The sequence below is a fragment of the Lissotriton helveticus genome, chromosome 1_1 (genome assembly GCF_964261635.1).
Source record: "Lissotriton helveticus chromosome 1_1, aLisHel1.1, whole genome shotgun sequence".
NCBI classification, from domain to species: Eukaryota; Metazoa; Chordata; class Amphibia; order Caudata; family Salamandridae; genus Lissotriton; species Lissotriton helveticus.
In genome coordinates this window covers 891,292,813-891,318,706 of record NC_136057.1, presented here as the reverse complement: position 1 = coordinate 891,318,706, position 25,894 = coordinate 891,292,813, and the positions used below count along the sequence as shown (strand labels likewise).

The 25,894-nt window shown below is 48.0% G+C and overlaps 1 protein-coding gene across 2 annotated transcripts in view; it reads left to right on the top strand.

Moving 5' to 3' along the window:
- Positions 1-25,894, top strand: part of SCAF11 (SR-related CTD associated factor 11) — an 864,597-nt gene that overhangs the window by 199,988 nt on the left and 638,715 nt on the right. For both annotated transcript variants that reach the window (XR_013607094.1, XM_078675739.1), the window contains exon 6: positions 16,342-16,400. Coding sequence is in view for 1 of the 2 variants with exons in the window: in XM_078675739.1 (XP_078531865.1) it covers positions 16,342-16,400 (59 nt within the window). In the remaining variant the exon portion in view is untranslated. The remainder of the gene's footprint in view (positions 1-16,341; positions 16,401-25,894) is intronic.

The window sequence follows — 25,894 nt, the reverse complement described above, 5'->3', positions numbered from 1 at the left end:
GTCGCCGACAACGCCTCCTGGTCCGAGAGACTGCAGAGCCCAGCGTCGCCCACCCACCTGGTCGAGGTGAATTCACCCGGTGCCATCCTGGTGCCCATCTAATCACTGGCGAGTGATCAAGAACTGAGTCCCCTCTGCTTTCAGGTCATCTTCGACTCCGATCCAGGCTTGGGTCCCATCGAACTTCATCACTGGTCGCCTGCCAGCAACTTCTTCTTTCAGGCTCCATAGACTGTAACGAGAATTCCCGACGTCTTTTGAACCCTATGCAGCTGCAGCCCCTGAGCTAGGTAACTCGAGCATTTCGGTGCTCCAACGTAGGTTCACTATCTAAGTGTCCAGATCCTTTTTCGTTTTCAGCCTAACTAGTCGGATTCGTCCGATAACAATAACTTTACGAAATCTAGCATCCATAGACTTCTTCCCGCATCCCGCGTGAGAGTGCGCACACTGCACACGATCTCCCTAGACCTCCTGCTCGTAATCTGAAGGTTCAGTAGTGTAGTCCTAGCGATCCTGAAGCCTCTGGATCTTGTTACTTACCTGCTAGTATTTCGCATTCCACTTATTGTGTATATGGTTTTTCGTGCCCCTCGGGCATTTGTGTAAATTGTGCAACTTAACGTATTTTCGTAAGAGTTTTGTATTGTGCTTAGCTCCCTGACTCATAAAGAGATCAGGGTAGAACTGTTATTAATAAATATCCTATATTTTTATAACAACTTGTGTGGTGTCCTTTCACTTGGTGTTCAAGGGGTATATGTGATGGTAAAACAGCTGGCTTAACACGCCCTCTAGAGTTTAGCCTGAAGACTGCTCGTGTCCATGCTACTAGGATAGCTGGTCTAAAAGGTTGACTTACAACCAATCATCAATAAGGGTTGTTTGCTTTGATACAAAGTGATCACTAGAATAGTGAGCACTATATATCAGGCCAACTTCTCACATTGGTGTGCAGCGGTTGGGATTTGAGCTTGCTGTTGTTTTACCTCGCACGTATCCTAAGAATATCGATTGAAAGATCACATAAGTACCCAGGTACATATAACTTAACTTAGAATACTCTGAGTTCTACTGAACCAGCTGTTGTAGTGTGACAGGGCTTAGCACACCCTGACTACAACTCTTAGCAAGGGATCAGTAGGTAAACCCATAGTGTAGGTAGGTGCATCACTTACACCACACTAGAAGCATGTCTACCCATGGAGAGTCTTCAGAGACTCCCCTTGTGGCTGTTGACCCTCCACAGGTCACTTCCAGATATGCAGGCCTTAGCTTCCAGGAGATGAGACAATTGTGTACCTCCAGGAAACTAAAACAGGGTTCTAACCCTACCACTCCTTTTCTGTTAGGTCTCTTAGAGACTTATGATGCTAGAAAGGCTTCTCATACAGATGGGAGCATGCCCCCCTTAGAAGGTACCCAGGGTGATCCTGACCTCCCTGAAACTGAGGAAGTAGAGGAGGAAGAGGATGAAGAGGTTATTTCTGGGGATGAGGCAGACAATGGTCCTGAGCTAGTCAGCAGACTTACTAGGGCCAACTTAGACCTACATAGGGAAAGATCTGGGGGACCCCCAGTACTGACCCTAAGCAGGCCTAACTTTGGAGTTAGAAGAGATAGGTCTCATTCTAGGGACTCCAATAGATCAGTGCACTCTCATGCCTCTGCTCAGAGGAGAATGATCTCTCCCCAGAGGAGACTGACTTCCCCTCAGAGAAGAGAACATGAAGCAAGGATGAAACAGGCTAATCTGAGGATTCAGAGGGAAGAACTTGCCCTTGCCAAAGAAAAGCTTGCCTTTGCTAGAGAGCAACAGTTAGGTGGGCTAGTCCCCACTGGTGGCAGCAATATCCCTAAGGATAAAGACAGGAGTTTTGATACTAGACACCTGAGTAAAATAGTGCCTCCCTTTAAACAAAGGGATGACATCCACAAATGGATGGCTGCTTTGGAGAGGGCCTGCACTGTCCAGTGCATCCCCCAGAGTCAGTGGGCAGCTATTCTGAGGCTCTCCTTTGAAGGCAAAGGTAGAGATACGCTCCTCACTACTAGAGCTGAGGATGCTAACAATTACCAAGTCTTGAAAAATACACTGATTGATGGGTTTGGCTTAACCACTGAGCAGTACAGGTTGCTGTTCAGGGATACCCAGAAAACTCAGTCTCAAGATTGGACTGACTTTGTAGATTGTGCCACTAATGCTTTTGAAGGCTGGTTACTGGGAAGTAAAGTTACTGATTACACAGGATTGTATAATCTAATTATGAGAGAACAAATCTTAAGTAATTGTCAGAATCAGTTGTTGCATCAGCACCTTATTGATTCAGATCTGACCTCTCCCCAAGAATTGGGAAAGAAGGCAGACAGATGGGTCAGGACAAGGGTCAAGTAGCAGAACCAGAACCAGGGTGGTGGCCAGAAGAAAGCAGATCCCAAGGGTAATGAAAATAAGCAAAATGACCAGAAGTCTTCAACAGGGCCCCAACAACCTAAAGAGGGTGGGTCCCAGAATTCCCAGAAGAAGAAGAATGGTCAGAAGAAACCATGGTGCCTATACTGCAAAAGTAATACTCACTGGTTTAGTGAGTGCACCAAGAAAAGCCCAACTCCTACCACTACTGCCCCTAAGGCATCTGCACCCCCTAGTACAGTTAGTAGTGGTAGTAATCCTCCTAAGGCTATAGTGGGGTTAACCCTGGGAACTGAGGCGGGCACTGACTTAGTCAGAACACCTACTCAGGCTGTTTTTGTTTGTACTGGGGACATGGATATGACCCCTACACTAAGTCCCAGTACTCTGGGCAAGTACAGGCAGACGCCTTTGATTAATGGAAAAATGGCTCAGGCCTACAGGGACACTTGTGCCAGTGTCACCATGGTGACACCTAACTTTGTGGACCCTGACCAGGTAATACTGGGAGCAGACTACCTGGTGACCAATGCTAGCAATGCCACTACCTCCCATAGTATGGCACTTGTTAACTTCTCCTGGGGAGGGGTAAATGGCCTAAAAAGGGTTGTTGTTAGTTCAGACCTCCCTGTGGACTGTCTTTTGGGCAATGATTTGGAATCCTCCTTATGGTCAGATGTGGAGTATAGGACTCATGTGGAAATGTTAGGTTTGTCAGCACATGTCCTTGCTGTGACCAGGTCACAGGCCAAGAAATGCCCAGCTGAACTAGTGCTGGATCCTGGAACAATGGACCAGACACTAACCAAGAGAAAGAGCAGTAGGGGTAAGGTTGACTCTTCCCCCCTGCCTCAGGTGATGGATCAGCTCTCTCAGGAGACTGACCCCAAGACCCCAGAAGGAACTGTCCTAGAAGAACTTGAGCCTGAACAGGTTGAGTTTCTTGGGACAGGGGGCCCTTCCAGGGCAGACTTGAGGCAGGCACAGTTAGACTGTTCCTCTCTTGAACCCCTCAGACAGCAGGCTGCTGCTGAGGCTGCAGGGAATGCCACCAGGTGCCTATAAAGTGTGCTGGGATGATGGACTCCTTTACTCTGAGGCAAGAGACCCCAAGCCTGGTGCTACCAGGAGGCTGGTCATCCCCTTGTCTCTGAGAGGTTTCCTTCTCACCTTGGCCCATGAAATTCCCCTTGCAGGTCACTTAGGCCAGAATAAGACTTGGGACAGGCTTGCCCCACACTTTCACTGGCCCCATATGTCTGAGGTCACCAAGAACTTTTGTCGTTCATGTGTCACCTGCCAAGCCAGTGGCAAATCAGGTGGCACAACAAAGGCCCCCCTTATACCACTACCTGTGGTGGGGGTTCCCTTTGAAAGAGTGGGGATTGACATTGTTGGACCAATGGACCCCCCAACAGCATCTGGGCACAGATTTATACTGGTGGTAGTGGATCATGCCACCAGGTATCCAGAAGCTATTCCCCTTAGAACCACTACAGCTCCTGTTGTGGCAAGGGCCCTGGTTGGAGTTTTCTCCAGAGTGGGGTTCCCTAAGGAGGTGATCTCTGACAGAGGTGCAAACTTCATGTCAGGATACTTGACTGCTATGTGGAAGGAATGTGGTGTCAATTACAAATTCACCACACCCTATCACCCACAATGCAATGGGCTTTTTGAAAGATTCAACAAGACCCTCAAATGGATGATAAAAGGGTTACCAGAAAAGCTTGGGCGAAGATGGGACATCCTTTTACCCTGCCTTCTGTTTGCTTACAGAGAGGTCCCACAGAAGGGGGTTGGTTACAGCCCTTTTGAGCTTTTGTTTGGGCATCCTGTAAGAGGACCCCCATGTCTGGTGAAGGAAGGATGGGAGTTACCTCTCAAAAAGCCTAAGCTAGACATAGTGGACTATGTACTTGGTCTCCGCTCCAGGATGACAGAGTACATGGAGAAGGCATCTAAAAACCTTGAGGCCAGCCAGGAACTTCAAAAAGCTTGGCATGACCAAAAGGCTGTCCTAACTGTATACCATGCAGGACAGAAGGTGTGGGTGTTGGAGCCAGTGGCCCCAGCAGCTCTCCAAGACAAATGGTCTGGACCCCACATCATCATTGAACAAAAGGGGGAAGTCACCTACTTGGTTGACATGGGAACTCCCAGGAGCCCTCACAGAGTACTTCATGTGAACAGGCTCAAAGCATTTGTTGACAGGGAGGACATGGGCTTGCTCATGGCCACAGATGAGGGACAGGAGGAAGAGAGTGACCCTCTCCCAGACCTGCTCACTCAGAACCCTGATGATGGGTCAGTAGATGGTGTAGTCTTTTCTGACAGCCTCTCTGAGCATCAGCAACAGGATTGTAGGCAAGTCCTTCAATCCTACAGACAAATGTTTTCTCTGACCCCCAGTCAGACAAACTGGTGCACACATGAGGTGGACACTGGAGACAGTCTGCCTATAAAGAGTAAAATCTACAGGCAATCTGACCACGTCAGGGACTGCATAAAACTGAAGTACAAAAGATGTTGGAATTGGGAGTCATTGAACCCTCAGAGAGCCCTTGGGCTAGTCCTGTAGTTCTAGTGCCTAAACCTCACACCCAGGATGGTAAGAGAGAGATGAGGTTTTGCGTAGACTACAGGGGTCTCAATGCTGTCACTAAGACAGATGCCCATCCAATACCAAGAGCAGATGAACTCATTGACAGATTGGCTTCTGCCAAGTTCTTGAGTACATTTGACCTGACAGCTGGTTATTGGCAAATCAGGTTAGCTGAGGATGCCAAGGCCAAGACAGCATTTTCTACCCCAGGAGGTCATTACCAATTTGTGGTGATGCCCTTTGGTTTGAAAAATGCACCTGCCACTTTTGAAAGGTTGGTGAACCAAGTTCTCACTGGGTTGGATGACTTCTGTGCAGCATATCTAGATGATATTGCTGTCTTTAGCTCCACCTGGGAGGATCACCTGATCCACCTGAGGAAAGTTTTAGAGGCCCTGCAAAAGGCAGGCCTCACTATCAAGGCTACTAAGTGCCAGATAGGGCAGAGTCAAGTTGTATACTTGGGCCACCTTGTAGGTGGAGGCCAAGTTCAACCTCTGGAGAGCAAGATACAGGCCATAAAGGACTGGGCTCCTCCAACCACCCAGACACAGGTCAGAGCTTTCTTGGGCCTGTCTGGTTATTACAGGAAATTTGTCAGAAATTATGGAACCATTGTGACTCCACTTAATGACCTGACAAGTAAGAAAATGCCAAAGAAAGTTCAGTGGACAGTTAGCTGTCAGAAGGCATTCGATGACCTAAAGCAGGCCATGTGCACTGCACCTATTCTCAAGAGTCCAGACTACTCCAAGCCATTCATTGTCCAAACAGATGCTTCTGAGTTGGGTGTGGGAGCTGTTCTATCTCAGCTGAATATTGATGGTCATGACCAGCCCATTGCTTTTATAAGCAGAAGGCTGACCCCTAGAGAGAAACGTTGGTCAGCTATTGAGAGGGAGGCCTTTGCTGTGGTTTGGGCCCTGAAGAAGTTGAGGCCATACTTGTTTGGTACTCACTTCAAAGTTCAGACCGACCATAAGCCCCTCTTATGGCTAAATCAAATGAAGGGTGAAAACCCCAAACTACTTAGGTGGTCAATTTCCCTACAGGGTATGGACTTTACAGTGGAGCACCGCCCAGGAACTGACCATGGTAATGCAGATGGTCTCTCCAGGTACTTCCACTTAGAGCAAGAAGACTCACCTGGTCAAGGTTAGTTTAATGTCCCTAAGTTTGGGGGGGGGGGGTTTATGTAGGAGAGTGGGGTCTGCAATCCCATGGCCACCACAGATTTTTGCTTTTTGCTTCACTGATTTACGACTTTCCCTGGCTGTGGGCCTGCTAATCAGACCCACAGCCTAGCTGTTCTCTCTCTAAATTACAGCCATGTACCTTAGGTGCATTTTACCAATTGGTACTGGGCCACCTTATCAGTCCCTGTACAGCATACCTTAGGTATCCAGGGCATAGGTGTACCCAGGGCCTACCAGGGGCTGAAGCATGTATTATGCCACCCCTGGCTGGCCACTCAAACAGGCACAACTGGCTGCACGACAGCTGGGGCAAGGTGGTGTAAACACCCTTTGCTTTAGATATAGTATGCCTATATCTAACCCTAAAATGGACACATATATTCCTATCAGTCACTCCTATGGCAGGTCTTATCGATCCTGAAGGCAGAGTGCTTGGAATTATTTGAAATGGTGCTCTGGCATGAGCTGAGCCCGTTTGCAGCTTGCGGAACCAAGTCCAAATAGCTGTTCCATGATGACGCTATACCATATATTCCTAAGTGCATTATAATCCTCGCGGTTAAATGCTGACTTTGGTATAGCTTTATCAAAACATGTCGAGTAAGGTGTCATACGAATTGGAATACTAACCCCTCGCCAATTCTGGCGACTGGGTTAGCATTCCACCCTTCTAGAGGGACACGACATGTATGTAACTGCGAACCCCGGTTAAAGTCAGACATAGCCTCAGCTCCACAAAATGGATGCTGCCACCGAGACACCAGTCTGCCCTCCTGCTGCTGGGAGTCCTTCCAGCAACGGAGGCCTGGACAAAGGGTTTCCTGTCAAGGGGCGGTGCTAGCACCATCCCAGACAGGATTTTGTGTATCCCAGGTAGGCAGGGCTGAAAGGAAGGTGACTGCAAAGTGGCACCCCGGTGCTCACTGTGCATAGGCCGGCTCAAACCAGTTCCTGGGGCACCCCAGCCCCTGAGCTGGGGAGAGACCGGACAAAGGAGAGGGGTGTAACCACCCCCCTCCTGGTCCCACCCATAGGGCAGGACCTAGTCGCGTGCCAGGCCCTTTTCTTAGAATAAAGGTAGGAGCAGGCCCCCTTCCCAAATTAGATCATTCTGAATCTTGAAACTACTTTCCACGAAAGGAACTCTTGACTCTTCTGAAGACTCTGCCTTGTGGCTAAGGAGTAGCCACCCTGCACCAGCAGGCACCATCGAAGCTCTTGCGGTTTGCTGTAAGTCCATCCTCCGGATCAAGACTGCCCAGCTCGACGAGACCCGGTTTTCCCGCCATCTCTGACCTCTACCTACATCATCCAGCCCAGCTGAGATTCGTGGGTGTGACGAGACCCGTGGGACCGGCCATCTTCAAGACCTGCACGACGCTTCACCAGCACGACCCCCGAGAGACCCTAGAGTAAGTGCACTAGGGTTTGAGAAGCCCTAACCCTGAGCAGCTCCAGCACCGAAGTCCAGCCCCCCAGCCTCCACGAGATCTGCGTGGGGCCCTTCTGCTCTTTGCTGCTCACCGCGTTGTCCGGCTACTGGCCTGCTGGCTTGTGGCCCTCCTGACGACGATCCACGACACTTCCACCGCTGGTCTGGTTGCTCCAGACTGGCCCTTGCTCCCCTCCAACAGAGGAGCACCCTGGACCCTCCTGGTCCACTCCAGACGCCATCTTGAGTCCACCGCGTGGGCTTGACTTTGCCAAGGCTTGTTGCTCCAATCCTGGTTTCAGCAGCGCCGACAGCAGACACTCTCGTGGGACAGCTCGCCCCTCCATCCTGGTCGCCGACAACGCCTCCTGGTCCGAGAGACTGCAGAGCCCAGCGTCGCCCACCCACCTGGTCGAGGTGATTTCACCCGGTGCCATCCTGGTGCCCATCTGATCACTGGCTAGTGATCAAGAACTGAGTCCCCTCTGCTTTCAGGTCATCTTCGACTCCGATCCAGGCTTGGGTCCCATCGAACTTCATCACTGGTCGCCTGCCAGCAACTTCTTCTTTCAGGCTCCATAGACTGTAACGAGGCTTCCCGACGTCTTTTGAACCCTATGCAGCCGCAGCCCCTGGGCTAGGTAACTCGAGCATTTCGGTGCTCCAACGTAGGTTCACTATCTAAGTGTCCAGATCCTTTTTCGTTTTCAGCCTAACTAGTCGGATTCGTCCGATAACACTAACTTTACGAAATCTAGCATCCATAGACTTCTTCCCGCATCCCGCGTGAGAGTGCACACTCTGCACACGATCTCCCTAGACCTCCTGCTCGTAATCTGAAGGTTCAGTAGTGTAGTCCTAGCGATCCTGAAGCCTCTGGATCTTGTTACTTACCTGCTAGTATTTCGCATTCCACTTATTGTGTATATGGTTTTTCGTGCCCCTCGGGCATTTGTGTAAATTGTGCAACTTAACGTATTTTCGTAAGAGTTTTGTATTGTGCTTAGCTCCCTGACTCATAAAGAGATCAGGGTAGAACTGTTATTAATAAATATCCTATATTTTTATAACAAGTTGTGTGGTGTCCTTTCACTTGGTGTTCAAGGGGTATATGTGATGGTAAAACAGCTGGCTTAACACGCCCTCTAGAGTTTAGCCTGAAGACTGCTCGTGTCCATGCTACTAGGATAGCTGGTCTAAAAGGTTGACTTACAACCAATCATCAATAAGGGTTGTTTGGTATGATACAAAGTGATCACTAGAATAGTGAGCACTATATATCAGGCCAACTTCTCACAGTCTGTGCCTTCTTTGAAATAGTAGAACCAGGATTGGAGATTATTCATATTTATATTGTGTATATATTTGTGTATATATATTCTCCATCTACTCCCCCTCCCCTTTCAGCCCCAGTTGCCACTGGGATGCAGCGCGCCTCTCAGCCCCATCCTCTGGTATCCAATTCCATTCTCACATCTGACAAGCTCCCAGAATAGGCCCGCCATTCCATGCATCCTTGTGATTTAGCCACCAAGAGATTTCCATGCTCATGTCTGGGGATGACACCACTTGGTACCTCTCCAAAGGGTTTGAATTTTCGAGCATTACAATACCAATAATGTAGGGATCCTAGGAAAACAGCCTAGCTCGATGAAACCAGTAATCCAATGATCCATGCTAAGATAACCTCTGTTTTGCTAGAATCGACACAAGTTCTTATTTTGAATTTTGACGTAGGAAGCAATAGTTGAGATTGAACAGAGTACACCTGAAACCCTAAGAATTCTATGTTCTGGCATCAACACTTATTTCGCTGTATTAATCACCAAGCCTATCAAATTTCCTGGATCCCTAAGGAATCAGTAATGGAAGCAGGAGACCCCTGCCTAAACAATTCCTATGGTATGAATTCAAAACCATGCACAAACATAACAAACACATGTCACACACAAATTATTAAATCTATTAACTAATTTATAAACTAAATTAATGAAAAATCAAAATTTGTATTTCAATGTCAAAGTTGAAGCTTTTCTAAATGTGGTTTTATTTCTAAAAAACAACAATAAGCTAGACTCCAGCATGTCACTTTATCTTTTAGGTCCTAAAGCATGCTCTCTTTTTGTTGGTGTACACAGTGCTCAGTTGGGGCCACCGAACATGGATTCTAAATTTTGTTTGCTGTACTTGCAGTGATCTCAAGAATGAAGCTAAGGATAGCAGCTTAATCTGTAACCTGAAATTTCAAATTCGTTCATACAGTGTTTTGCAGCGGGAATCTTTCTGGATTCACTATGCTGTGCATTATTCCGCGGTCTAGTGGTTGGGTCCGGAATCGTAGTATTTTCTTTGTTTTTTTTTTGTTTTTTTGTAGCCCAGGTGGGCGTTGACATCCCACCTTTTGAGTGTCCTTCCTGTGACGTCGGCATGCTTCCTGCGGAAGCTCCCACCCTTGGGCGCCATCTTCAGATTCTTTTTTCCGCCGTTGGGTCTGGATCGTTCCCGAGAGGGCTCCAGAGATCAGGAGAGAAGAGAAAAAAAAATCGGAAATTTTGGAAGAAAAACTTCGGAAAAGACAAAAAGAAGACTAGACCATCGAAAGGACGACGAAGAAAGAAGAGTTTTCAACATAATTCGACGTCCAGAGGAGAATGCGCAATCAGGGGGCCCCTTAACACAAGACATGGACAACACACCATTCAAATTCTGCCGCAACTGCCACCACAAGTACGCGCAGAAGGACCAACACCCAGTCTGTAACCTCTGCCTGCCGGTCGACCACGAAAGCAAGGACTGCAACGCCTGCTCAGCATTGACGCCGAAGACCCTTCGAGTAAGAGAGAGGCAAAGAATAGCAAACTACACCATGCAGGGCAAGGGCCAACCACCGTCCCTTCGAGACCTCGGGCTCTCGACCGACGAGGATTACGCCGCCGAGGAAGACATCGGCTACACGGTCGCAGAGACCGATAAAAAGAAGACTACTGAAAAGGTAGGAGACTCGACGCCCCAAAAAGGCCCGAAAGACTAACGACAGTCTGCCCAAGACTCTCGAAAAAACGAGGGCAAGACCCCGAAAGCGCAGACGCCAAAAACTTCGGCGTCCGCAGCGACTTCCAGGCACAGCGGATCCTCACAGGACTCCCTGGCGCCGAGGGATGGCGACCAGCCAAAGGCGCCAAAAAGCGTCCAAGAAAAGGAGCGCTCGACTCCGAAAACAACTTCGAAGTCGATGACGAAAGACGCAAGACCAGTCTCGGCGCCATCTTGCACGGCAAAGAGAGCGGCACAAACACTCGACGCCGAACACGCAGCGGAGATGGAAAGAAAGAAGAGGAGACTCGAGATGGAGAACATCCTGCAGCGAAAGAAAGATTTCGACGAAAAGATGAAATCTTACACAATACCGTCTAGGCCCAAGTCACCGGTAGTACAGTTGGTCGAGGAAGAAGAGGAAGACTTCGAGGTCGAAGCAACACCGGAGAGCTTGGAAGATCTGTCGTATCAGGAAGATGATACCCCCTATTACAAAGAGGAGGGAGATGACGACCAGAGGGCGTACCAAGAATCGACATACTCGGATACACAGGAGGTTGAGTGGCAAGACATCGAAGCTAAGAGTCCAGAAGAGGGAGTAGACACATATCCAGCGAGGTCCTCGCCGCCTGACGACATCTGCCTTTATAATGAATGCGTCAAGAACTCAGCAACAGCGTTCAGAGTCCAGCTTGAGGAGGAGGTGCCGAAAGGGGATTTCTTGGTAGAGACACTACTCCCAATGCACACCAGAAACCAGTACTTGCCAATACTTGAAAGCATCAAAGGACAAGGAAGAGAGGCATTCAAGGAGCCTGCGACTTGTAAACCCGTCACGCCAAGGACGGAGAAAAAATACAAACATTCCTCAAAGGATCCACCCTACATACAGGGGACGGTCACTGCTGACTCTATCATTACTGCAACAGCAAGGAAGAGGGCCAATGTCCCAACTACTTAAGGTCCACCCCTAGACAAAGAGAGCAGAAGGACGGACTTAACGGGAAGGAAAATTGAAAGAAATGCTGCTATGCACTGGCGCATGGCTAATTCCAACGCACTGCTCCACAGACACCATTACCAAATAATGGAAGAACTGGGACAGTTGGTGAAACACCTTCCTCAAGAATACCAACAAAGGGCTTCGCACCTGGTGGAGGGGGGAAGAACTTGGCAAACTCTTGCCTAAAAACAGCACTGGACGATGCAGACACTGCCAGCAGACTTATGATGCTGGGCATCACAGAAAGAAGACCAGCCAGGCTCAGAATATCAGGCTTTAAACCAGAGGTGCAACACAACATCCTGAACACTCCGTTCAACAGTGAAACACTGTTCGGAGCACCAGTGGACGACAAGCTCTCACAGCTCAAGAAAGATAACGACACCGCAAAATCCATGGGGGCCTTGCAATTCAGGGGAGCAAAGAGAGGAACCCCGTCACGGAGACCACACGGGAGAGGGGGGAACCAGCCGGGAACGTTGCACCAGTCCTTCCAACATCCCCACCAATGCGACACCCATATGCAACAAGGCCAGCAAAAACAGCACTGGCAATACCAACATAGGGGCCAGTCCTTTCGCGGGAGAGCCAGTGGACGTGGAAACAACAGGAGAGGTGGACAGCAAACTACCTCCAAGTGACTCTGCTACATTGATAGTGCACACCCTCCCAAAGACTCCAAGGGTGGAGCACAAAAACAAAAAACAGGAGTGTCACGCAACGAAAGACCACGAGCACGTAACACCTGTGGGAGGAAGATTAAACCGCTTTCTCCAGGAGTGGATGAAAATTACCACAGACAAATGGATCATCAACACAATACATTACAGGTACTGCATAGAGTTAGTAAAGACACCACCAAGCAGAAAGCCAAAGAAAAGAGCACTAGCAAACAAGGAACTAGAGCTGCTTCAGAGGGAGGTAGAGGAACTGCTACTAAAAGAGGCTATCGAGCCTGTACCTCGCATGGAAAGGACCAAGGGGGTGTACGCTACGTACTTCCTAGTACCCAAGGTAGACATAACAATGAGACCCATCTTGGATCTAAGGTTTCTCAACAAATTTATAAGGACACAAAAATTCAAAATGATATCCCTGCAAGAAGTACTTCCACAGATTCAAAAAGGGGACTTCATTGTCACCATAGACCTCAAAGATGCCTACCTTCACATCCCAATAAACAGACGGCACAAACATCTGCTACGATTTGCAATAAAATCAAATCACTATCAATTCACAGCAATGGCCTTCGGCCTAAAATCAGCACCGAGGGTATTCACAAAGTGTCTAGCAGCAGTCGCAGCGCACTTAAGGAGGAAAGGGATACACGTATACCCTTACCTAGACGATTGGCTAATATAGGCAAAGTCATACAACACGTGCAAGCAGCACGCTCAAATAGTGACAGACACACTGATGGCCCTGGGTTTCTCCATTCACTGGAAGAAATCCTCGATAAACCCAGAACAGGTCAAAATATTTCTGGGGGCAGAGCAACACCGTGCAGGGGAAGGTGTTCCCCAGCAAGAAGAGAACGAAGGCGCTGTTGAAGGAGGCGCGCCTCTACCAGATGGGGCAAGCTCTGACAGTGAGGACGGTGAGCAAAATGATGGGCATGATGGCCTCATGCATACACATAGTGCCGAATGTACGACTCCACATGAGACCACTCCAGGAGTGGCTGCAGGACCAATGGTCACAAGCGACAGGGTGTTGGGAGGACCTAGTGGTTGTAACGCACGCAGTGCACGAGGAGATATCGTGGTGTAACAAAGGAAACATAACAAAAGGGAAACTTCTAACGCCACCAACACCAACAGTGACCATCACCACAGACGCATCCCAAAAGGGATGGGGAGCACGCATGGAAAAACTCCGAGTGAGGGGCCTGTGGACACAAACGGATGCGGTCAAACACATCAACTACCTGGAACTAAAGACAGTTCTCCTAGCGATGAAAGCTTTCCAGAAGAAGCTGTACAATCAAACAGTGTTGATCCAGACGGACAACACAATAGCAATGTTCTACATAAACAAGCAGGGAGGAACACAATCAGCCCCGCCGTCAGAGCTAGCGCAGGAAATATGGAAATGGGCTATACCACTGAAAATAGATCTACTGGCAGTACATCTACCAGGAAAGGACAACGTGGAAGCAGATTGGCTCAGAAGGCAGACATCGGCCTCACACGAATGGGAGCTGAATGCACAAGAAACAAAGAAACTGTTCGACAGGTGGGGAACCCCGTCAATAGACCTGTTGGCAACACACCAGAATGCAAAATGCCAACACTTCGCATCGAGGCAACCAGGGGAAGGGTCCCTGGGGAATGCCCTATGGATAAGCTGGTCAAAGACATTTGCCTACGCCTTTCCGCCGATTCCCCTGATACACAAAGTACTCAGCAAGTGCAGGACAAGCAACATGACCCTGATGCTGGTCGCACCCCAGTGGGCCAGGCAGACATGGTATTCTCAGATTATGGAAATGACACAGTGTACCACACAGATTTGGGAGAAGGAAAGACCTACTCTCCATGTAAAACGGAGAGGTGTTGCATCCAGGGCCGGAAAGTCTCAGCCTAGCAGCCTGGCTCCTGAGGACATAGAATTCGCACACCTAAAATTACCTGAGAGCACCCTGGGGGTACTTTCGAGAGGCTAGAAGACCAAGCACACGTAAGTGCTACGTGGCCAAATGGAAAAGGTTCACAATATGGTGCAGAAAGGAGAGACTGCACAACAAGATGACAAGAGACCCTACAGTGCTCAAGTACCTCACGCACCTGCTCGAGACAAACCTGAGCTCTTCATCGCTAAGGGTACACCTAGCAGCCATTGTCGCTTGCACTAGAGGAGAAACAGGCAAAAGCTTCTTCACTTCTATGATTGTGAAAAGATTCTTGGAGGGTGCAAAAAGGATTGCACCACCTAAAAGGTTACCAGCGCCTGCATGGAACCTCAATATAGTACTGACAGAACTCATGAAGGCACCCTTCGAACCAATGCATAAGGCCTCTCTACAGATGCGAACGTTAAAAACAGCTTTCCAAGTGGCAATCACCTCGCTCCGCAGAGTAAGCGAGCTACAGGCGTTAACACTACAGGAACCCTACAAACAAATTCACAACGATAGGGTGGTGATGAGAACGGACCCTCACTTTATGCCAAAAGTGGTGTCCAAGTTCCACATCAACCAGACAATTCAAATACCAAGTTTCTTCCAGAAACCAACAACAAAAGCTGAAAGGGCACTGCACACTCTGGACGCGAGACGTGCAGTCATGCAGAACATAGAGAGAACTAAAGATCACAGAAAAACAAACCAGTTTTTTGTGTCATTCGCAGAAAGTTTCATGGGCAAAGCTGTTACTAAAGGGACAATTGCACGGTGGATCGCGCAAGCGATACAATTCTGCCACAAACAGGCGAGCCAAGAACTGTCAGAAGGTCCACGCGCCCATTCAACAAGAAAAAAGGGAGCTACTATAGCCTTCTTGGCAAACACCCCCATTCAGGACATATGCCTGGCGGCAACATGGGCTTCTGTGCACACGTTTACAAAACACTACTGTGTGGACATACAAATGAACAAGGAAGCACAAGTGGGACAGAAAGTGCTTCAGCACATTTTCAAGAACCCAAGCTCATCTTCCACCCAGCCGCCACAATAACAACAAACCGCTACAAAGTCCATGCACAGCATAGTGAATCCAGAAAGATTCACGCTGCAAAACGAATAGTTTCTTACCTGTCGGTGTAGTTTTGCAGCTTGAAGATCTTTCTGGATTCACTAGCGAACCCACCCACCTCCGCCAGAAAGAGGAGGCTGGAGAAGAGAGGTGGTAAACAAAAAAAAAAAGGACTTTAATGGAACTTCAAGGAAAAGAGCGGTAAAAGGAAAGATCGAAACCTTGCCATACAATTTGGAAACAGAACACAAACGGGAAAAGAAAAAAGAATCCGAAGATGGCGCCCAAGGGTGGGAGCTTCCGCAGGAAGCATGCCGATGTCACAGGAAGGACACCAAAAGGTGGGACGTCGACGCCCACCTGGGCTACAAAAAAAAAAACAAAGAAAAGACTACGATTCCGGACCCAACCACTAGACCGCGGAATAATGCACAGCATAGTGAATCCAGAAAGATCTTCAAGCTGCAAAACTACACCGACAGGTAAGAAACTATTCGTTTTAACATTTAGAATTTTGTTATATTTTAATACTTTATTAATCTGGAAATATTTTATTTTCTGAACAACCTTCGAGAATCTCCAAACCTGGCATTGCAGGTTAAGGACCACTGTTCTAGGAAGTTTTTAATCTACAGGAATGTTGTCTTTCAATCTCCCCCGCAATTCATTTTCCTGTGCCCCAACCCATTGTTCTACAGACCTGCTTCCTGAAAATTCTGATGTTAGTTTGTAACTTTTCAGCTGATTCATCATGGCACGTATTGCATCCCCGAAATACTGTTATTACCCGATCTACTATATACGTATTGTAATTTTCTGAATTCTTCTTGCAACACATTGTTTACCCAGCGTCCACTTTAATATTTTTCCATTGTAATATTTATTTTATATTTTAAAAATGTTACATGATGCTGGATGCTTTAAAACAAACATCAAAGACATTAAACATAATTCTATTCTATTACAGAGAGACCAGTATTGGGCCATTGAAGCCGAAAGTATTCAACGGTATCCAGAGAAAACATGGTAAGTACTTTCACAATTGTGTGCAAATTAAAATTAAAATAAAAGTATATCACTTGAAACCTCTACTTAAATCCTCACCTCCAAACACTGACGTTTTCTTGCTCTTCTTGGTAGAACAGTGAACTCTATTAAATCTTTGCTCACTCTCCCAGAGTGCCTTGGTGGATTTTATTTTACTCTCCAGTGTTTACTATCTTAACTCATTTTTCCCTTTTTTTTCAACATTTTCTCAGCAATCATTCAGCTTGTTGATTTGTGGTGGTGCCATCTCAATGCACTTTTTGCAATGTTTGCATTTATTATTCCATTGTCCACCGCAGGCATGTTTTCAACATTAAATTGTGTTACGTCTGATAAGGATGGCTGTTAGTCTTGTGGAATTCAGTCTGTTTTAGACTTTTATTGATGGCCCATACGCTTAGGAGCCAATTACTCCTAGACCAGATGTCACAAATATTTCATATTCAGCCCCTGCAGTTAGGGTGTCTGCTGAGCAGTGAGTAACCCATGCTTCTGCCATGATGGAACTTGTGGCCATTCCAGAGGAACATCATGTACCATTAGAGTCATCACATCGCCGGATACTTGTCAGATTTCACATCAGTTAGCAGACGAATGCCGCCCACAACATAAGTGAACTTCAGTCTTCCATTTAATCATGGTATGTAGGAGATGTGACTGAAATTCAAAAACTTCTTAAATAAGGAAGTTAAATATACACCACAACTTGTTCTATTATCTTTGAAACACTATAACCAAAAGCCTCTAATGTCCTTGCTAATGGAGTTCTTGCAACATGCAAGCACTTGAGGCTCCATCCGAAAAAAGAATATGCCTCTAGTTAGATTTCATTGTTGTAGACCAGTCCATAGTCTACCATCATCCACTGCTTCACCAGACAAAGGAAGTAGGAATTTGATTTGGGAAAGCATAATGTTTCTATACTTCCTTAGCCTCTCTAATATGGCTTTGTGAGATTTTAGTGGTTCACTTGACCCCTTTCCAGGGGGAAAATCAGAATTGTAAAGAATATTGTAAAACTGGTAAAAACAGTCACAGATCAGATTTTCACATCCGCAAAAGACACAGGTATTTCTGTTTATCCTTAATGCAATGACATCTCCATATGCTTCTTATCATGGTTATACATCTTGGAATGGTAACCTGATGCACAACAAAAAGCACTTTACCTTCTATTTTCTGGTCCTACTCAAACTGAAGACCACGGCAGGTAGGCTAAAAAAAATTGTTCTCAAAAAAGCAATACAGGAATGATTGAGCACGAGAGCAGGAAGGAGGCAAGATGGCGACTGCGTGACCGCTGCGAGAGTCACTCCCTGACCGCTATGCGTTGAAAACTTGGCGAACCCTTGCCGAAGCCTTTTTCGAAAAGATCCATGTCTAAAAGTTGTGGTGAAGCTGAATCCGAGCCTGGATGAGCGAGCAGCAGTTTCTCAAAGCGCTATTGCGACGAGCAGCGGAGGTTTTTGACAACTGTGTGCAGCGACTTAAAAAACTGACGTACCGGTAGGCTGTCAAGGCTCTGCCTGCAGGGAATCTTCGGAGAACCAGCTTGTGCAGGATGGCCCCACGGAAAGTGAAGGCGGGAGCAACCAGCACCAAGACTCTGCATGCTCTTCCTGCTCCCAAGCAACCGGCTGCTCCAAAGGGGCCAGATGCTACTCGCACACCTGGCCAGGAGGGGGCGGAGAGCGTCCGCAGTACTCCCGGCAGCAAGCAGCGTCTCGACGAGGTAGCAGCGAGACCAAAGGTACAGACAGTGCCCGGGTTGTTCTCTGGAAAAAGGGGGTAAGCGGCAGACCGGCTAAAATCCTGCTTGAGGAAAAGTTGGTAAATAAACCTCCAGTGTGCGAAGGAGACTTAGACACAGTAAAGGATTTACCTAAGATACCGCCTGAGAGTACAATGCCTGAAGCCTCCAGTGCTCCCAATGCCCAGTCGGGGATGCTTACAATACCGGGCTTAATGAATGTGGGGAGCAGGAAGGGACGGCACTCAAGGATATAGCACAGATGGACAATACGGATTTGGCTGCATTTACAGAGCCTAATGACTATAGTACCGACCTAACCGTTACAGCCAAGGTAGGAGATAAAATCCCAAGTACACCCGACGGGGAGAACTTTTTCTCTCCAACTGATGAATCAGATCATATTAATGATGGTGATCTTGATAACACCGAGCTTGATGCTTTTGGGGATGACCGCGACATCCCCCCCACAACAACAGATACTTTGAGGAGGGTAGTTAATTGCACCAAGAGAAAGAGCTTTAATGGTTTGGAGAGCAGAAGCTTTCACTCTGAATCCAGCCAGCATGAGCATCTTCAACGGGACTATTCGGCCACCTTGCTTGATACAGGAGCTGAGGAAGAACACATGAATTGGTCTTTGTTCAAGGACCCAAAGGCTCCTGGTGGTAAGACCGATCATGGACCCTCTATGGGATTAATTTATGCCACACTTAAATCGGTGCAGGTAGAGGCCCGCCAAGAGCACAAAAGAGCACAGCTTGCGGATGAAAACATTCAGGGTGCGATTCGCAAGACAACAAAAGTTTGTACAGAAATTGTCGCACGAACCGCTGCCTTGGAGGAACGTGTGGTGGGGCTAGAGACCGGCTAGAGTTCTGAGCAGAAAAACCAACGCAAATGATGCTAGTATGGCTGATACGCTTTGGAAATTGGAAGAATCTGAAAATAGGCAGCGAAAAAACAATTTACGATTGCTTGGCATAGAAGAAAATGTAGAAGGGGTTGATATCTGTGGGTTTGTGCTGAAACTATTTAAGGCCGCCTTTCCCGAACTATCACACTGGAACTGGGAAGCAGAACTTCAGCGGTTGCATAGATTTCCATTGATGTAAAAAAAAAAATATATATAATCTATATATATATATATATATCTCTCTCTGGTTCTAATATAAAACCTGGAGCTATCCTAATTTTTTTTGTGAACTTTTTATTGCATCAGGCAATATTTGAAAAAGCAAAACCAGATGCCAAAAGATCGGCCGAGGGTAAAACTTTCTTTGTACGGCCAGATTTCTGCCACACAACGGTAGAAAGAAGATGGAGGCTTCATCAAATGATAGCCCCTTCCAAAAACAGGGCTGTGAAGTATATCTAATGAACCCAGCTCGCTTAAAAGTTGTGTCAGAGGAAAGTTAGGCTATTCACCTCGGAGATCCAGGCGCAGAAGTATCTGAAGGAACTTATAGGTGGTTGAAAAAGGTGCTATTCTGTCAAAGGATGTGAATATACTGTTCATGGGGTTCTAGCACTTTGGGATTTTCTTTTCTGGTCAGGGAGTGACTTGGGAGTACAGTATAATGCAGGAGGCATCACAAGGGTCTGAGGACCTTTTTTGCCTTAGTAAGGGGTGGGGGGGGGGGATGGGGTGGGAAACTTTTTTTTTTTGGGGGGGGGGGGGATTTTCTAGATGTGTTGGGTATGGCTTTTACGCATTTGGATTTGCTTTTCATTCTTGATGGGGAAACTTAGAATCGCTTCTATCAACATCTGTGGGTTAAATGATCCTGTCAAAAGGCGTCTGATCGATCAGGACTTGTGGTTCTTGAAGGCAAATATCATCTGCATCCAAGACCCACATAGAAGCTGGTAGAAGTAAGGTAATGCCTTTTTATGGGTATCAACTGATCTCATGGACTACTCAGAATGTTAGAACTAGAGGCGTGGCAACACTCGCCCGGCAGGGTCTTGCTAATTTTCCACGATCTATTACGGATACATTTGGCAGATGGGTAATTCTGCAATGTACAATTGATAATAACTAGTGTACATTATGTTCGGTCAACGGACCGGTATTAGACGACCCAGCAATATTTAACTGGTTGAATACCGAACTGGTGGGCTGACCCCTCCCAATGTTTTTATGTGGGGATTTTAATTTAAACCTGAGTTGCTCTATTTCTAACCATCCTGATAGAGCATATCTGAGGCGGAAGCCCAAAGTTTATTAATCTCTAACCCAATTAAAGGAGCTACATGGATTAACCCCTTCAACGCTCATGACGAGCCCAGCTCGTCATGGAGTTTCCATTGGTTTCAATGGAAATTTAATGGGAAGAGGTGGATGTACCTTAGCATCCAAGTGGTTAACAGATATTTGGGCACTATTAGAGGGAGACAACACTTTGGTTTACATACTTCTCCGCTCCACACAGAACCCATGCAAGATTGGATTATTGCCTGGTTTCTCAATGTATGGTGTAGGGCAGCAAAATTTCAAAATTCCCGAGAGTAATGTCTGACCATAATCCTCTGGTATTGGAAGTCCATATTAAACGCAAGCCACACACACGCACGCAGAGCCACACACACACACACGCGCGCACGCAGAGCCACAGGCGCGCACGCAGAGCCACGCACGCAGAGCCACGCACGCAGAGCCACACACACACACCTAGGGGGTTAAAGATTTGAGAACCGTTAACTAGATGGATAATTAGCGTGGAGGATTAATAGTCATTTTACCCTGTGGTATTCTAGGATAATCTAGGGCCAAATTGTATATATTTTGATGTGCAAAAAGGTCTCGCTCTTTTTTTCTGTATTGTTTTGTTAAAATCCACCTAGGTGGGGGGGGGGGGGGGGATACATTTATAAACATGGACTTCAGTTATCTCTGGTATTGTATAAATTGTAATATTTGGCTTGCTATGAGGTCCTAATAAAAAAAATGTAAAAAATAAAAAAAGTAATGATTGAGCACGACCTAATAAAGATTATTCTCCGATCCGTGAATTGAAACACCACCTTCGTAGAAACCATTATTCTAACACCAACAATGAAGAATTCCGGAGGCAGACGTTTCGGGCAAAAGATGCAACCAGCAGCAACCATGGTAAGCCCTCTGCCGCAGGAGGCTTTTCCTCACCGACATAAACACCAGTGAGTAGAAATGGTTATAACTGATGGGGAATTCTAGCCGCAAATACCTTACCTTAGAATTTTTCCCAGGCATCCAACTGGATCTAGCAATTTTTCAAGAGCAATACCTCTGCATGCCGGTATGTGTTGTTTTGCAGCGTGAATCTTTCTGGATTCACTATGCTGTGCATTATTCTGCATAGTTTTTTATTTATTTCTTTTTTTTTCGTAGCCCAGGTGGGCGTCGACATCCCACCTTTTGGTGTACTTCCTGTGACGTAGGCACGCTTCCTGCGGAAGCTTCCACCGTTTGGCGCCATCTTCAGATTCTTTTTTCCGCTGTTGGGTCTGGATCGTCACCGAGAGGCTCCAGAGTTTTTGGAAAAAAGAAGAAAAATACGAAATCTTCACAGAAAACATTGGTGAAGATGCCAAGGAACAAGATCACCAAGCCGGGACGATGAAGGAGGAGAACTTCTAGATCTTCGTCAAACGGAGAATGCGCACACAGGGGGGCCCCTGAGCGCAGGAATGGACAAAACACCCTTTAAATTCTGCCGTAACTGCCACCACAAATACGTGCAGAAGGATCAGCACCCGGTCTGCAACCTCTGCTTACCGGTCGACCACAAGAGCAAGGATTGCAACGCCTGCTCTGCCTTCACCCCGAAGACTCTCCGGGTTTGAGAGAGACAGAGGAGAGCCAACTACACCACGCAAGGCAAGGGCCAACCTCTGTCATTCGGGACCTGGGCGCCTCCAGCGACGAAGAGGACAACATCGCCGAGGGACCAGGTGACTACACGGTCGTAGAGACTGATAAGGCATCTAAAGAGGTAGGAGAGACGTCGACCCCAAAACCCTCAACAGACTCTCAAAAGCCCGATCAGGACTCTCAAAAAACAGTCTAAGTCCTCGAAGGGAGCACTGGCACCGAAAACCTCGATGGCCTCAGCTGCATCCAAGGACAGACAGCCCAGCGGATCCTTTGAAAAGGACTCTCAGGCGGCGAAGACCAGCGAAAAGCCAAGGTCGTCGAAGCACGTCACCGAAAAGGACCGTTCTACTTCGAAGGAGAAGGACCCGAAGGTCGCTTCGACGTCGACTACTACTTAGACGCCGAGCATGCCACCGAGATGGAGAGGGAAAAAGAAGGCTCGAGGCCGAAATGGAGAACATCCTGCAAAGGAAGAAAGAGTTTGACGAGAAAATGAAAAGGTTCACGATTCTGTCGAAACCGCTGACGACTATCGTCTAAATAGAAGAGGAAGAGGAGTTGGATGCCGAAGGGCCGCCGAAAACTCCCAAGCCCCAGGAACACCTCGAGGAGAGAGCCTATACTATGAGGAAGAAGGCGACGATGACCAGTGAACGACTTTCGGCTCGGCATACTCTGACACAAGACCTGGACATCGACTCCCAAAATCCGGAAGAGCATGTGGAGACTTATCCTTCCAGGCCTTCGCCACCAGATGACATTGGGGCCTATAACCTGGTCCTCAAAAACGCGGCAGCGGCCTATGGAGTCAAATTGGAGGAGGTAAAACCAAAGGCATGTTTCCTTTTAGAGACCCTGCTCCCCACTCAAACAAAGAGTCAGTTCCTCCCCATGCTTCCGAGTGTCATGGACCAAGGGAGGGAGGCGTTCAAAGATCCAGCGACCTGCAGGTCTGTCACACCTAGGACGGAGAAAAAATACAAACACTCCTCTCGGGATCCTCCCTACATCCAGGGATCCGTCACGGCGGACTCCATTATTGCGGCAACAGCCAGAAAGAGGGCAAATGTCCCAACAACGTCAGGCCCACCACCAGACAAAGAAAGTAGGAGAATGGACCTGACTGGGAGAGAGAGAAATGCAGCAGTACACTGGCGCAAGTCGAACTCCAACCCCTACTGAACAGACACCAGTACCAACATTGGGACCAGATGGGGCAACTGCTCAAGCACCTCCCAGAGTAATACCAGCAAGGGGCATCACACCTGGTGGAAGAGGGGAAAAATATAGCAAAGGCTTGCCTGAAACCGGCCTTGGATGGGGCTAACACATCCAGCAGACTTATGATAAGAATCACAGAAAGAAGGCAGGCCTGGCTTAGTATCTCAGGCTTCAAGCCTGAAGTGCAGAACAGCATTCTAAGCACTTCCTTCAATGGAGACACTGGTTGGGGCACCGGTGGGTGAGAAACTCACCCAGCTCAGGAAAGAAAATGAAATTGCAAGGTCCATGGGGGCCTTACAATTCAGAGGGATGAGAAGGGGTACCCTGACACAGAGACCAAACGGAAGGGGAGGAAACCAGCTGGGAATGTCACACCAGACATTCCTGTAGGTGCACCAGGGCGACAACCAATCCCAGCAGGGGCAGCAAAAGCAAACCTGGCAGAACCAGCCTCGGGCCAGTCCTTTCGCGGGAGGGCGAATGGACGAGGGCAGACAAGAAGAGGGGGCCAACTGTGTGGATATACAAATGAACAAGGAAGCACAAGTAGAACAGAAGGTGCTTCAACATGTATTCAACAACCAACGCTCACCTTCCACCCAGCCGCCACAAACATAACTGCTACAAAGTCTTTGCACAGCATAGTGAATCCAGAAAGATTCACGCTGCAAAACGAATAGTTTTGCAGCGTGAATCTTTCTGGATTCACTATGCTGTGCATTATTCCGTGGTCTAGTGGTTGGGTCCGGAATCGTAGTCTTTTTTTTTTTTTTTTGTAGCTCAGGTTCGTGTCGACGTCCCACCTTTTGGTGTACTTCCTGTGACGTCGGCACGCTTCCGCGGAAGCTCCCACCTTTGGACGCCATCTTCAGATTCGTTTTTCTGCCGTTGGATCTGGATCGTCGCTGAGAGGCTCCAGAGTTTTGGAGGAAAGAAGATTCTGAAAAGTCGAATTTTGCACGAAAAAGATTGGAGAAGACGACGAGGAACACCATCAAGCCGGGACGACGAAGGAGGAGAACTTCGAGAACTTCGACGTCCAACGAAGAATGCGCACACAGGGGGCCCTCTGAGCGCAAGAAATGGATGACACCTTTTTAAATTCTGCCGTAACTGCCACCACAAATACGCGCAGAAGAATCAGCACCCGGTTAGTAACCTCTTCCTACCGGTTGACCACAAGAGCAAGGACTGCAACGCCTGCTCCACCTTCACACCAAAGACTCTCTGGGTTAGAGAGAGACAGAGAAGAGCCAACTACAACATGCAAGGCAAGGGACAACCGCTGTCGCTTCGGGTCCTTGGGGCTCTCGAGCGACGAGGAGGACAAGGTCGCCGGAGAAGACAGATAAGACTTCTAAAGAGGTAGGAGAGTGGACGACCCCTGAACCCCTGACAGATCCTCGAAGGTCTGAGTCAGACTCTCGAAAAACAGAGTAAGTCCTCGAAGGGAGCACTTGCGCCGAAAATATCGATGGCCGCAGCTGCATCCAAGGACAAACAGCCCAACGGATCCTTCGAAAAGGACTCCCAGGCAGCAAAGATCGGCGAAAAGCTGAGGTCGTCTAAGCACGTCCCCGAAAAGGAACGTTCGACTTCGAAGGAGAAAGACCCGATGGTCGCTTCGGCGTCGACAAAGGAGCTGAAGGTCATTTCGATGTCGACGAGTACGTCGAAGAGATCGGCCGAACAGGCCGCCGAACTGGAGAGAAAGAAGAGACGGCTCGAGGCCGAAATGTATAACATCCTGCAAAGAAAGAAGGAGTTCGACGAAAAGATGAAGAGGTTCGCGATTCCGTCGAAGCCAAAAGCGGTGATCGTTGAAATAGAAGAGGAGGAGGACTTCGACGCCGAAGGGCTGCCGAAAAAGTCCAGAGACCCTGGACCATCTAGAGGAAGAAGTCCTCTACTACGAGGTGGAAGGCGACTAGCAGCGGACGATCCTCTACTCTGCACCCTCGGGGACACAGGACCTGGAGTGGCAGGACCTCGACACCGAGAGCCCGTGGACACGTACCCTTCGAGGCCTTCGCCGCCAGATGACATTGGGGTCTATAATATGGTCATCAAGAACGCGGCAACGGCATTTGGAGTCAAGCTAGATGAGGAAAAACCAAAGGCAGACATCCTCTTGGAGACCCTGCTCCCCACCCAAACGAGGAGCCAGTACCTCCCCATGCTTGAGTGTCATGGCCCAAGGGAAAGAGGCGTTCAAGGAACCAGCAACATGCAGGTCCGCCACACCTAGGACGGAGAAGAAATATAAACACTCCTCTAAGGATCCTCCCTACATCCGGGAATCAGTCACAGCGGACCACCAGACAAAGAAAGCAGGAGGATGGACCTAACTGTGAGAAAGATGGAAAGAAATGCAGTGATGCACTGGCGCATGGCAAACTCAAACGCCCTGCTGAACAGGCACCAGTACCAAATTCTGGACAAGATCGAACAGCTGATCAAGCACCTCCCAGGTGAGTACCAACAAAGAGCCTCACACCTTGTAGAGGAGGGGAAGAATGTGTCAAATTCATGCCTCAAAACAGCCTTGGATGGGGCTGATACGTCCAGCAGACTGATGATGTTGGGAATCACGGAGAGAAGGCAGGCCTGGCTCAGGATCTCAGGCTTCAAGCCAGAGGT